General features: G+C 38.0%; 1 protein-coding gene across 1 annotated transcript in view; it reads left to right on the top strand.

The window, feature by feature from the left end:
* RAP1GDS1 (RAP1, GTP-GDP dissociation stimulator 1) overlaps window positions 1–11,891 on the top strand; it is a 240,555-nt gene that overhangs the window by 36,579 nt on the left and 192,085 nt on the right. Inside the window, exon 3 of the mRNA XM_012724148.1 lies at window positions 3,619–3,741. Coding sequence (XP_012579602.1) covers window positions 3,619–3,741 — 123 coding nt within the window. The remainder of the gene's footprint in view (window positions 1–3,618; window positions 3,742–11,891) is intronic.

The raw sequence follows: 11,891 nt of genomic DNA, 5'->3' as shown, positions 1-11,891 counted from the left end.
GTGTTTTCGTTTGGGTTAAAACTTGTAGTAAGTGAGTCTATAGTCCGTTTTCGGTCCTCAATTCCTATGCAGGCTTGGACGCCGTGATCTGGGAGTCTTTACTCTGCCGCCATCTTCCGGAAGTCCCCAGGCTTCTGTTTTTTAATCCATCCTGCACCTCTGTGTCTTTTAACTGATAAGTTTAAGGCATTTATATTTAGAGATAATATTGATATACTGGCACCTACATTTGCCATTTTTTGGTCCTTTTGTGTTTTTATTCCTAGTTTTGAACTGTTCTTGTTCATTCTTCTGTTGGATTTGGTTTGAGGGCTTCTTGTAGTAGTTTTTGGAGTGGGGGTTTAGTCGTGACAAATTGCAGAGTTTCTGTCTGAAAATGTCCTTATTCTTTCTTCATAGAGGAAGGAGAGCTTCACAGGAAAGAGTATCCTTGGCTGGCATTTAATGCTTTGGAGTTTGTTGAGTATGTCCCTCCACTCTCTTTTGCCTGTGGTGTTTCTTCAGAGAAGTCTGATGTCAGCCTGACCATTTTCCCTTTATAAGTTATTTGTTTTCTTCCCTCTTGTCATTCTCATTATCTTTTCTATGTCTTGTAGTTTTGGATATTTTATTGTAATGTGTCTTGCTGTAATTCTCCTGTCATCATGGTAGTTTGGTGTTCTTGCTTCTTGGATGTCTACTTTCATCTCCTTTTTCATATTAGGGAAGTTCTCTTCTATTATCTCTGTAAATATTTTCTCGATTCCTTGGCCTTTGTCTTCACCTTCTGGGATACCTATTACTCCGATGTTTGCTTTTCTAATGGTGTCAGACAGTTTTTGAAGTGTTTCTTCATTCCTTTTCCTTTTTACTTCTCTTTCTTTTTCTTTTTTAATTCTCGTTCTTTCTGAGTTTTCTAGGGTGCTGATATGTTATTCCATTTCATCTATTCTGTTTTCATCACTTTTCCCAGCATTCTTTATCTCCTCTAGTGGCCTTTTTATCTCCTGCATTTCTTGTATTTCCTTTTTTAATGTCTTATTTTCTTTCTTCTGTTCGTTGATTGCTTGTCTCATTTCGTTTTTTTTTTCTGTGTTATTTCTTTTATTCATTTCCTTGTTTGCATTCTTCAGTTCCTTGATTGCTTGCCTCATATCATTTTTTCCCTTCTCATCTTCTTTTTCTTTGTTTATCATGATGATTCTGAATTCTCTATCTGGTAGGCTGTATATTTCTTCTATTTCTTTGGTGCTTTCTGGTGTCTGATCTTTTTGTGGTGAATTTTTCCCCTTCGACTTGCTTGAATATTTGTTGTCTTCTCATCCCTGTTGTGCACATTCTAATACTTTCTATTCGCTGAGATATGGTGTTGCTACTATAGACTGGCATATTTTCTGTATTTTCTTTCTGGATGGCTGAGGAATTTCCAGACTCTTCAGTTGTGGAGGACATCCTGACTTGTGCTTTGTTTCAGTATCTCCTGTTTTTCCCACCCCCACTGTGTCAAATTGTGTCTTTCGTCTTAGCCAGTAATAGTCAGGAGTCTCTTGTGGTACTCAGCTTCTTTTAGTAACACGTTGAGTCCTTTTCTCTGGAAAGTGCCTGTTGATCTTTCTAGCCTTCTGATGTCCCAGATTCCCTCTATGCTTTTATGTGTCTGTTAGGGGTGTCACATTTTTAAAGTGTTGTAGGTCTTCCTGCAGCTGGGCCTATGTTGAACCAGTCACTGCTTTTTGTTTACTTTCTGAACACTGTGAGCCTCTGCTGTGTGTGCGGGGAATGCAGGGGTGCAGGGAGTTCTAGAAGAGTTTCAAGTTTCCCAGCTGAGCAAGCAGGTTGCCAATCCTCCCTCAGCTCCTCCAGGTTTTTTTGTGCCTACTCCAAGCAGTTTCTCCGTGAGCTGTCTTTCTACTTGGAGTCCTCTCACGAGTGGAGTTGTCTCTCTTAACTCCAGGGCTTTACCACAGTTTTTTTGGGTAGATGTGGTAAGCAGGTAGACCCCAGATCAAGTCTCCCTGTTTGAGGCACTTCCTAGGACCTCTCTATGTTAAATGTGTCCATGCAAGGTTGTTAAAATTGCTGCATTATCCTAGGGTTGGGCCTGTGGTTGGGTCCTGACCCCCGCAGCAGCTTGGGATACACTCACCTAGCTGTGTTGTCTCAGTTTATATGCAGGGCTTTGTTGGGGCTGCTGGGACAAAGGTCAGCAACAGGTCTGTGGAGTATCCTCAGGTCTCTGGTTCTGAGCTGCAGCCTTTTCCCACGATTTGGTTTCCCCTTCCTAGCTGAATTGTCTCAGTTTATCTCCAGGGTTGAAGCAGGGCTGGGACAAAAGGCTGCGGAACAGCCTGCAGCTCCTGCCTCAGGCAGGTTCCCTCTGTAGGGCTTCCTGTCTTTCACAGCCTTGATTTTTAAAGGAGCTGAGCGAGTTGGAAGCTGCTGGTGTACCTGTATCAGTTCCTGCCTGTGTGGCTTCCCTTATGGGGACTCCCCAATCGCCTGTTCTCCCTCGGTTATTTTAATTCTAGTGAGTCCAGGGCGTTCTCATTTGGATTGAAACTCGTAGCATGAAAGTCTATAGTCCGTTTTTGTATAATCCCGTGCTAATTTGGATGTAGTTGCCTCGGAGTCTTTATTCTGCCACTATCTTGCCGGTTCCCGTGCTGGTCGAGCTGATCAGTGGCTTTGTGTGGCACCCAGGTGCTCCTGATTGAGTCTGAAGTTTCAGCGGTTTTTCTCTCACCCAGGTATTGAGGATCAGATTTGCAGTCTTTCTGCAGCCTGGGATCCACTCACTGAGGTGAGCAGTCCAGCTTTACCTCCAGGGTTTAGCGTGGGGCAAAGTGGCTCCTGCAGCCCGTGGAACTTCCAGGGGCCTGGGTTTTCTCGGGAGTTCCCTTCTGGGAGCTCCCCAATCGCCGATTCCCTCTCAGTTATCTACCTTCTAGTGAGTCCAGGGTGTTTTCGTTTGGGTTAAAACTTGTAGTAAGTGAGTCTATAGTCCGTTTTCAGTCCTCAATTCCTATGCTGGCTTGGACGCGGTGATCTCGGCTTCTTTACTCTGCCGCCATCTTCCGGAAGTCCAGAAATACCTTGTATTTTAACAAAGAAAAATGGGAAAGAAGTTGGGGCATTTTAAATTCCTATATCACCAAATAAAATTATGAATACAGTGGTCTTAATTGCTTTTTATCATTTCCCTTGTTGTAGTGGTAGTTTATAGAATTTTATGAAAAACATGTTTATCATCTAGAAATAAATTTGCTGTAGTGTTAGAGGATCCAAAGAACATATAAAAAACAGTATACTGCTGTAGAATTCAGAAGGAAAGTAGGTAAAAGTATTACAACTTTTATAGAAGGGATTAGAATTAACATTAAAGGTAAGTTTGTTATATAACTGGCTTACCTAGAAAATATTCCTGTATATTCTGACTGGATAGACAAAAGATGGTGTTATAGAGTGGTGCCAACAACAAAAGTAGCTTATTAAAAATGTAGGAAACTTTGCATGAATACAAAATTTGAAGGAATGTTGAAACGGATTTCTGTTATGGAAGGTGACAACTCTCGAATTTATTGGAGGTAAATTGTCATTATTTAGTGTTGAAGATTTTCAGACTTTTTTTTTTTCTTTTAGATATGGAAACAAGTGAAAAAATCCAAGGAAGTGGGATGCTTCAGCTGTTCGCAAGTCTGTTGAATCCACAGTCTTCCTGCACAGCTAAAGTAGCCAACATCATAGCAGAAGTAGCTAAAAATGGTGAGGTTTTCCTCAAAAACTTATCTATTGGGAATCTTTTTTATCTTACTTGTCAGTATGTTTTGTTAATTTCTGTCTTTAATTTTGTGGATTATAACCTTTTCTACTTAATTTTGTTTTATTGTTTATGTTTACTTATTTATAATGACTAGTTATATAGTCATTCGACTCATAAATTTTCCCATTTGCTATTCTACTCCCTCAGTTTAGAACGGAAGAAAAATCTTTGCAGTCTCTGCTATACTTGTATCATTCATTCCTGTGGTTATAGGACTACTGGGTCTTTGGTCTTCATTGTCACAGGAGAGCTCAACTTTTTTTTCAATGTATATGTTGATTTGTGTTACACCCACTTACTTTCACTTTTTTTTTTTTTTTTAAGTTTAATCTATCCCTCCTGTCACCAGCACTTTGTTGCTGGGGCACATTTTACACACACACACACACACACACACACACACACATGTGTGTGTGTGTGTGTATGTATGTATGTATCTGTTTTCTGCACTTCTTTTCATGAGAAACATTTTTTTTCACTTTTTGTGTAACAGTGCTCTAGAGAACCAATAATAATAGGAAAACCTAAACTATATCACGACTAACCAATTTCATTACATATATTTTTTTTTATCTAGTGAGAAATTGAAGGAGAGAATTATATTGTAGTAAAATATTTGCATATAAGAACTGGGGTACAGGCAAGAGGTGTGGGAGAGTGAGAAGATTCTCCAGAAACAGTGTGGGGAGCAGAACAGGTGGACTTACTGAAATACACTGCTGAAGGAGCAGCAGGCATGATAGGAGAGATCTGTCTCAACATGTGAGTCATCTCCCTGGCTGGGGAGCAAACTCTTGCTGCAATGGCTGCTTTTAGCTTCATAGTGCTGTGCTTTAATCTGTTACACTGCCAGGGAGGGCCCTCTCTGCACCTACTTTTAATTCAGTCTGTTTGAGGAAAAAAATGCAATTCTGAGGCCTTCCGGGTGACCAAGGAATCAGCACAGTGAAGCTATCCGCAGTAACTGTAGCAGGAGTTCTATGGCCAGCCAGTGAGGTGACCCACGTTGTGTGGCAGACCTCTCCTGTGTTGCCCACTGCTCCCCTCAGCAATGTACTTCATCGATTTGCCTACTCTGCTCCCCACTCTGTCTCTGGTGAATCCTTTCATCCTCCACACCTCTGGCCTATACCCCAGTTCTATATGAATAAACAAATGGATCTTTTAAAACATGGAATTTTTAAAGTCTTTTAAAATATAATTGAAGACCACACTAAACATGCTACATTCTGTGTGTCAGTTTGTCAAGTGTGGATATCTTTTGGTCTTTTAGTAAGTTTCAGATACTATGTTTTAGAAAGAAGAAATTTTCAAATTCTGGCTTCATTTGTATAATCAATATGGCAGGGTACCATTATACAGTAGTAGTATATGTTGTTTTTTCTGGTACATGTGTTAGCAAAAAGGAAAATAGGTCTCAAATTGTGTTTCCTGTTTCAGTGAGGCTCTAGATTAATAAATCATTTTTGGTTATTTTTCCTTTTAGGTTTCAAAAATATTTAATAAATGTTAAACATACAAAAACAGATATTAACATAAATCATAAAAATAGAAGTTTTTCACTAATAAGAACACCCTATTCTATGAACGTGTTTGGTTTAAGCTCAGTTGAGTATAACCTTGATGTTCTCTTATATCTACAAATGCTGATGTGATCTAAATAATGAAATTACAGCTAAATGAACATAAAATACAGGAAATTATTTTAGTTTAATGCACAAGAAATACATTTTTTTAAAGATTTATTTATTTATGCATACAGAACTGGGGTACAGGCCAGAGGCTCAAGGGTGGTGAGAGGCTTCACCAGAGACAGAGTGGGGAATAGAACAGGTAGATCAACGAAGTACACTGCTGAGGGAAGCAGCGGGCGGGTCAGGAGAGGTCTGCCACACCATGTGATCACCTCCGGGGCAGGCGGGAATCAAACTCATGGGGAAGCGGCTTTAGATTCTCAGTGCTGTGCTTTATCCCGCTGTGCCACCAGGGAGGGCCAAGAAATACATTTTTAATGATGAAATATTTAGTACTCTTTTCCATTAATTTATATTTGTATTTTTACAAAAATGGGATCTACAGTGTAAAAAGAACTATACATCAGTAAAAAACTCAGCACCTACTCTAAAAATAAAAAAGACTCTCACTTCATCTGAAGAGTGTAACCGGCAAAGGTAGAAACTTGTGGAATTACTTGCTAACAACCTATGAAAAAGTATCATTTTAGAGATGGTCTAATTTTCATATTTTTAAAAAACCTCAAGGCAAACTTAGTCATTTACAAATTAACCTGTTTTTAGGTTTACTTGGACCACAGCTAAGTTTAAATTGAAAATAAGTAAAAAACATGATCTTTTTTAGCAGGCTTGTAGTTTTCTTTGATGTTCTGCAGTGAATTGGTATAATATGTGGAAAACTCAAAGTATCTGTGAATTCTAAGTCGGTACTTTAAAAAAAGAAAACAACAACTTGTACTATCAATTATGTAGAGGCCTAATATTAGGAAGGTCAGCAATTCATTTAAATGCTGTATTTTTGCAACATTGGTCTAGAAAACTTGCTTCATCTAACAAACTTTGAGGAAATTGATAGTTAAATAATTAAAAAAAGTTAAATGGGGGCCTTCCCTGGTGGCACACTGTGTTAAAAGGGCAGTACTGGCCCTCCCTGGTGGCGCAGCGGGTTAAAGCACAGCACTGAGAAGCTTAAGTCACTTCCGTGTGAGTTTGATCCCCTCCTGCCTTGGAGGTGCCACAGAGGTGACCACATAGCATGGTAGACCTCTCCTGACTTGCCCGCTGCTCCCCAGTACAGCAGTGTACTTCATAGATCTGCCTGTTCTACTCCCCACTCTGCCTCTGGTGAAGCCTTTTGCCGCCCCTGAGCCTCTGGCCTGTACCCCAGTTCTGCATGAACAGATAAATAAATCTTTAAAAAATAATAAAATAAAAAAATAAAAGGGCAGTACTTTGAAGTAGCCACAGCCGCTTCAGCAGGGAGGAGACACACATGGCACAGCACACCTCTGCTGTCTCACCTGCTGCTCCCCTTAGCATGTACTTCACTTTGTCAGTCTGCCTGTTCTCCTCTCCACTCTGTCTCTGGATAATCTCTCACAGCCTTTACACCTCTGGCCTGTACCTCAGTTCTGTATGCATTATGTATAAATAAATAAATCTTTAAAAAAAAAACGAAGTTAAGTGTACAAGCAATTATCAAATGTAATTTGTTCAAGTTTCATCCTGTGGAAGTCATTTACAATAGCCGTATCTACTGACTTAATCTAATAAATAATTTACCTTTAGAAAAATTATGAGAATAGAAAAATAAATGTAAAGATGCAGAGATATCAAGTTTTTTTCTGATGTCAGGCAAATGTCCTATTTAAAAATAACTCACAGGGCCCTTGTGGTGCAGCAGGTTAAAGCACAGCACTAAGAAGCTAAAGCCACTTCAGCATGATTTTGATTCCTGCCAGCCCCAGAGGTGACTACATGGCATGGCAGACCTCTTCTGACCCACCCACTGCTCCCCTCAGCAGTGTACTTCGTAGATCTGCCTATCATGCTCCCCACTCTGTCTCTGTCGATGCCTTTCACTGCCCCTGCACCTCTGGCCTGTACCCAAGTTCTGTATGCATAAGTAAATAAATAAATAAAAAACCTCACAAATGTCTGACATTGTATTTTTAGAGGTATCTTTATATTTTGTCATAGGTAATTCTACAAATTTCTACTCTAACTTTGCCTCTTACATTCTCAGCAGAAGTGGAAATACTCCTTTTTTACCTGGTCTTTTTTATTTTTAGAGTAGGATCTGTTGTTATACTGTCGCCTTTTCATAGTCTAGGCCTCTTTTCTCTTTATTCACTGTTTTTTTTTTTTTTTTGCATAGATTTGTTGCCACTGTCCTCCTTTGTCTGTCTTCTTCTATAGATTTGAGGTTTAACATTGGCATCCCTTCAGCATAGCAATTGCCAGCAAAGGTGATTCAGCAGTGTTATTTTTTTCATTATTCTCAGCCTTCACTTCATAACACTCACATATACCCACTCCAGATTGTCAGAGACTTGTGTCCGACTTTCTATGAATGGGTAGGTTGATTTAAAGCTAAACTATATTACCTTGTAAGATCTTTAGGTTGAATTGACAGATTGTCAATCCTATGACTTTTTGTACATCTTTAATTTCAGCAAATTGTTGTTTTCTCTAATTCTAGACAATAAAGCTTCAACTTGCTAGAGGTGATCCTGAAGCATTCCAGCTGCTTGTGAGATCCTATGATATCTTGTGTGGGCAGGGAATTGGGTGGCAGGAAGGGTTGGTGGTAACAATGGCAGCAAAAGGCCATTTTCGCAGATTTAAGAGCTGGCTACCTATATCATCATTACGCTGTACTTTGAATTTGAGCTGGTCACAGATGTGCAGAGGTCTCCTTGTAGTCTGGAAGTATTTAGTGTACTTCAAGCAGATTTGAGCTGCTCTGAATAGTGATTATCTTAGTATAACAAAATTGAAACAGTTTTTTTTTTTAAGATTTATTTAATTATGCATACAGAACTGGGATACAAGTAGAGGTGCAGGGATGGTGAGAGGACTCACCAGAGACAGAGTGGAGAGCAGAACAGACAGATGAATGAAGCATACTGCTGAGGAGACAGCAGGCGGGTCAGGAGAGTTCTGTTGCAACGTGTGGGTCACTTCCAAGACCGGGGATCGAACTCCCACTGAAGTGGTTACTGCTCGCTTACACTTGCAGTGCTGCGTTTTAACTTTCTCTGGGCCACTCAGGACTGTCCAAAACTAAAACAATTCTAATTTTGACTTTTAATAACCTAGATTAGCCATTATTTTAATCTTCTTAAATGCAAATCATCTTGGTTATTTTTAATTTAATTAGGGCTACGGTATAGATTTCCAGTATTAAAGTTTTCTTAAAACTCTTTGCCTTAAAAATGAATTTATACCATAAATTCAAAATTTTTGGATATTAGATTTTTGTGAAATAGATTGTCACTACTATGTGCTCTTTAATTTTGTCATAGTTTATTGATAATTCTGCTAGAGATTGCTTCTAGGAACACTCTGTAGATGATATGTCTGTTCAAAAGATGAAAATTTAGCATTTATGCTCTTGTTTTAATATGAAACTTTAGGCACTCATTTAGCTAAAATTTTAGCAGTTGACTTTGCAGAGGCTTGTTAAGATTGTTAAGGACATTTTACCTTGTACTAGTTAAAATAGTGTGACCATCTACATTGTTTACTGTTTAGTTAGCACATTCTTTTTTTAAGTGACTGGCTGAGAAAGAGGAATAGTATTTTTAAAACAAATGGATACCTTGGGAATTACAGCATGACCCAGCACTGTATATTGATGGACTTGATTTCTTCTTGTTAAGAACTTGACCATGAAAAAAGCTTTCATGAATCAGAGGTAAAATAAGACATAAGGAGTTGTTTATTACCTTCATTCTGCTGTATATTTAATATAACTAGAGAAGAAATATTAATTATATATGTTTTAGATTTACATTTAATCCATTAAATGTAGAATGTAATCATTTAAATTTGGACATATCAAAACAATCTGTAAAACATACCTAACTGTGCCAATACTCAAAAATCAGGGAAGTAATAAGAAATATCTAGTGTAAGTTAAATGTGGAAGCATAGTTATGAGTATTAAAACATTTGATGCTCTTCCCACTTATAATAATTTTAAAATTGATTTAAGGCAATGGAAAATTAAGACCGTCGGTATCTATGAGTATCTCCTCCTTTTCATACTTATACCCTGTATGTTTTTACTAGTAGTAGTAGAGGAAGTACTGTCACTACTACTAAAAAAAAAAAAAACAAACAAACATAAACCAGGTGCTATTGTGTGTCTGTATTGTGTCAGTTATGTATATATTATTTCACATTTTTCTAACAAGTTATGAGATGTGGTTATTTTATATACATGAGAAAACAGAGAGGTTAAATTATAGCTAGTAGATGGTAAAGCCAGGGTTCTCACATCTTTGTGATAAGAGTTAGAGAATTTGCTTTACCTTTGCTTTCATTTACTTCTCTTAAGTGAGATTTTGTGATAGTGAGATTTTGTGATAGCTGTGAAAACTTTTTTTTTTTAAAGATTTATTTATTTGTACATACAGAACTGGGGTACAGGCCAGAGGCTCAGGGGTGGCGAGAGGATTCACCAGAGACAGAGCGGGGAGCAGAACAGGCAGATGGACGAAGCACACTGCTGAGGGGAGCAGCGGGTGGGTCAGGAGAGGTCTGCCACACCATGTGGTCACCTCCGGGGCAGGCGGGAATCGAACTCATGCGGAAGTGGCTTTAGCTTCTCAATGCAGTGCTTTAACCCGCTGCGCCACCAGGGAGGGCCGATAGCTGTGAAAACTTTTAACAGTATAGTAGAGTGTTTGCAGTGGTCTGAAGGATATCATCATATTTCCTGAAAGATTAGGCTCATAACTGAAGCAAAACATGTATGAAAGCAAACAAGACTTGAGTCACTTGAAAAGTATTTTACTATTCTTGCAAAATGCCAGTTACCTACCTTGGACCAGCAACTTCAGAATCATCCAGGAACTTGTGAGCTGTAAGTTTTTAGAATTACCTACCCAAACAAATAGACCCAGCCATGACTCTAATGCTTGTAAAGTCTGAGAATCAAGTCTCAGTCTACAGTAATGTGGAATCAGTAGTTTGTATTCACCTTAAGCCCTTTCCGACTTTGTAAAAAGATGCTCATCAAACATTTCTGCTTAAATACTGTTAACTACAAAAAAGGTTGAAGAGCGTACCCAGCCAAGGAGATAGGAGTTTCCAAGAAACATGATAGTCTTTGTTTTTCCTTACATTGATTTTAATTTTGTCCTTTACACCATAAGTAAATATTTATGATAAAATACATGCATATCCTAGAAAATTATTGAGTAAAATTGTTCTGATGTAAAAATAAACTGTTATATAAAAAAAAATTGTTCAAAAATACATATTGTATTGTCAGGTAGTTTTAAATACACCTTGATACTTCAGTATTGGAAGCCTAACCTAAGGGATTTTATTTTTTAAAAAATGGTAATAACTGTAACTGAATTGAAAAATGTACAAAATGAAGAATTATGTAAAAAAATACATATATAAAGTAAAAAAGAAATAAAATACAGTACAGACAAAATATGAAACATGTCAACCCAATAACGCATGTGAAATCACTCATTCTTTTGTATTCATTCTTCATTACTTTTGTTGTTACTCAAAAGAATAATAAAGCTAAATTTAATTATATTGAAGTTATTAGAGAAAATTCACACTGAATATACATCACTATCTAGTTCAGTAAACATTAAGATAGACTTTCCGATTCATTGCTTTTATTGGCTTACAGTTTAAAAGTTTTAATATAATAGATTTTGTTCTTTCAGGTAACTAAAGAGAAAAATATTAAAGAAGCCTGTATATCAGGCTTTTAATATTTGATAGGTAAAACACAATTTTATTTTTATTTTTTAAATTTTATAATAATTTAATTTTACATATTTTTGTGCATTTTTCCATCTCATTTGCAATCCCCTTGGGTTTCCCATCACCAAATCACCCATGTGCCATCAGCATAGTCCAGTGCATTTCCCTCCCTTCACTGTTCTTGTGCTCTCGGGCAATACACACGTGTATAGCTGGTATCGCAGTGGTACTGGCAGAAACACCATTAGTTGTTTGGAAGAAGCAGTCAGGTGAAGACACAGATAGACAACTGTGGAAACTGACAGTGGGCTTTGGATGGGGAGACACAGTATATCTCTTTTAACAGGAAGTTACAGAGTTATGCATGTACTTTTGTGATTGAAACAGAAAAGAACTGCAGAGGGGAGGGTCATCAACATGTTGAGGGAGGGAGCTGGACTGCATGTAGGTGGTGTTTTATATTTTCCATCTACTCCTATCATATATGTGAAGGAAAGGTGGTGAGTATAGAGTAAGTGGCTCCCAGATCAACAAGAAAATTAATATTTGCCTGCCTCAACATGATAAAAGCCATCTATGATAAACCCACAGCCAATATTATCCTCAATGGAGAAAAG

This window comes from Condylura cristata, unplaced genomic scaffold (genome assembly GCF_000260355.1).
Source record: "Condylura cristata isolate star-nosed mole 26May11 unplaced genomic scaffold, ConCri1.0 scaffold00012, whole genome shotgun sequence".
NCBI lineage: Eukaryota > Metazoa > Chordata > Mammalia > Eulipotyphla > Talpidae > Condylura > Condylura cristata.
This window is presented reverse-complemented; position numbering and strand designations above follow the sequence as displayed.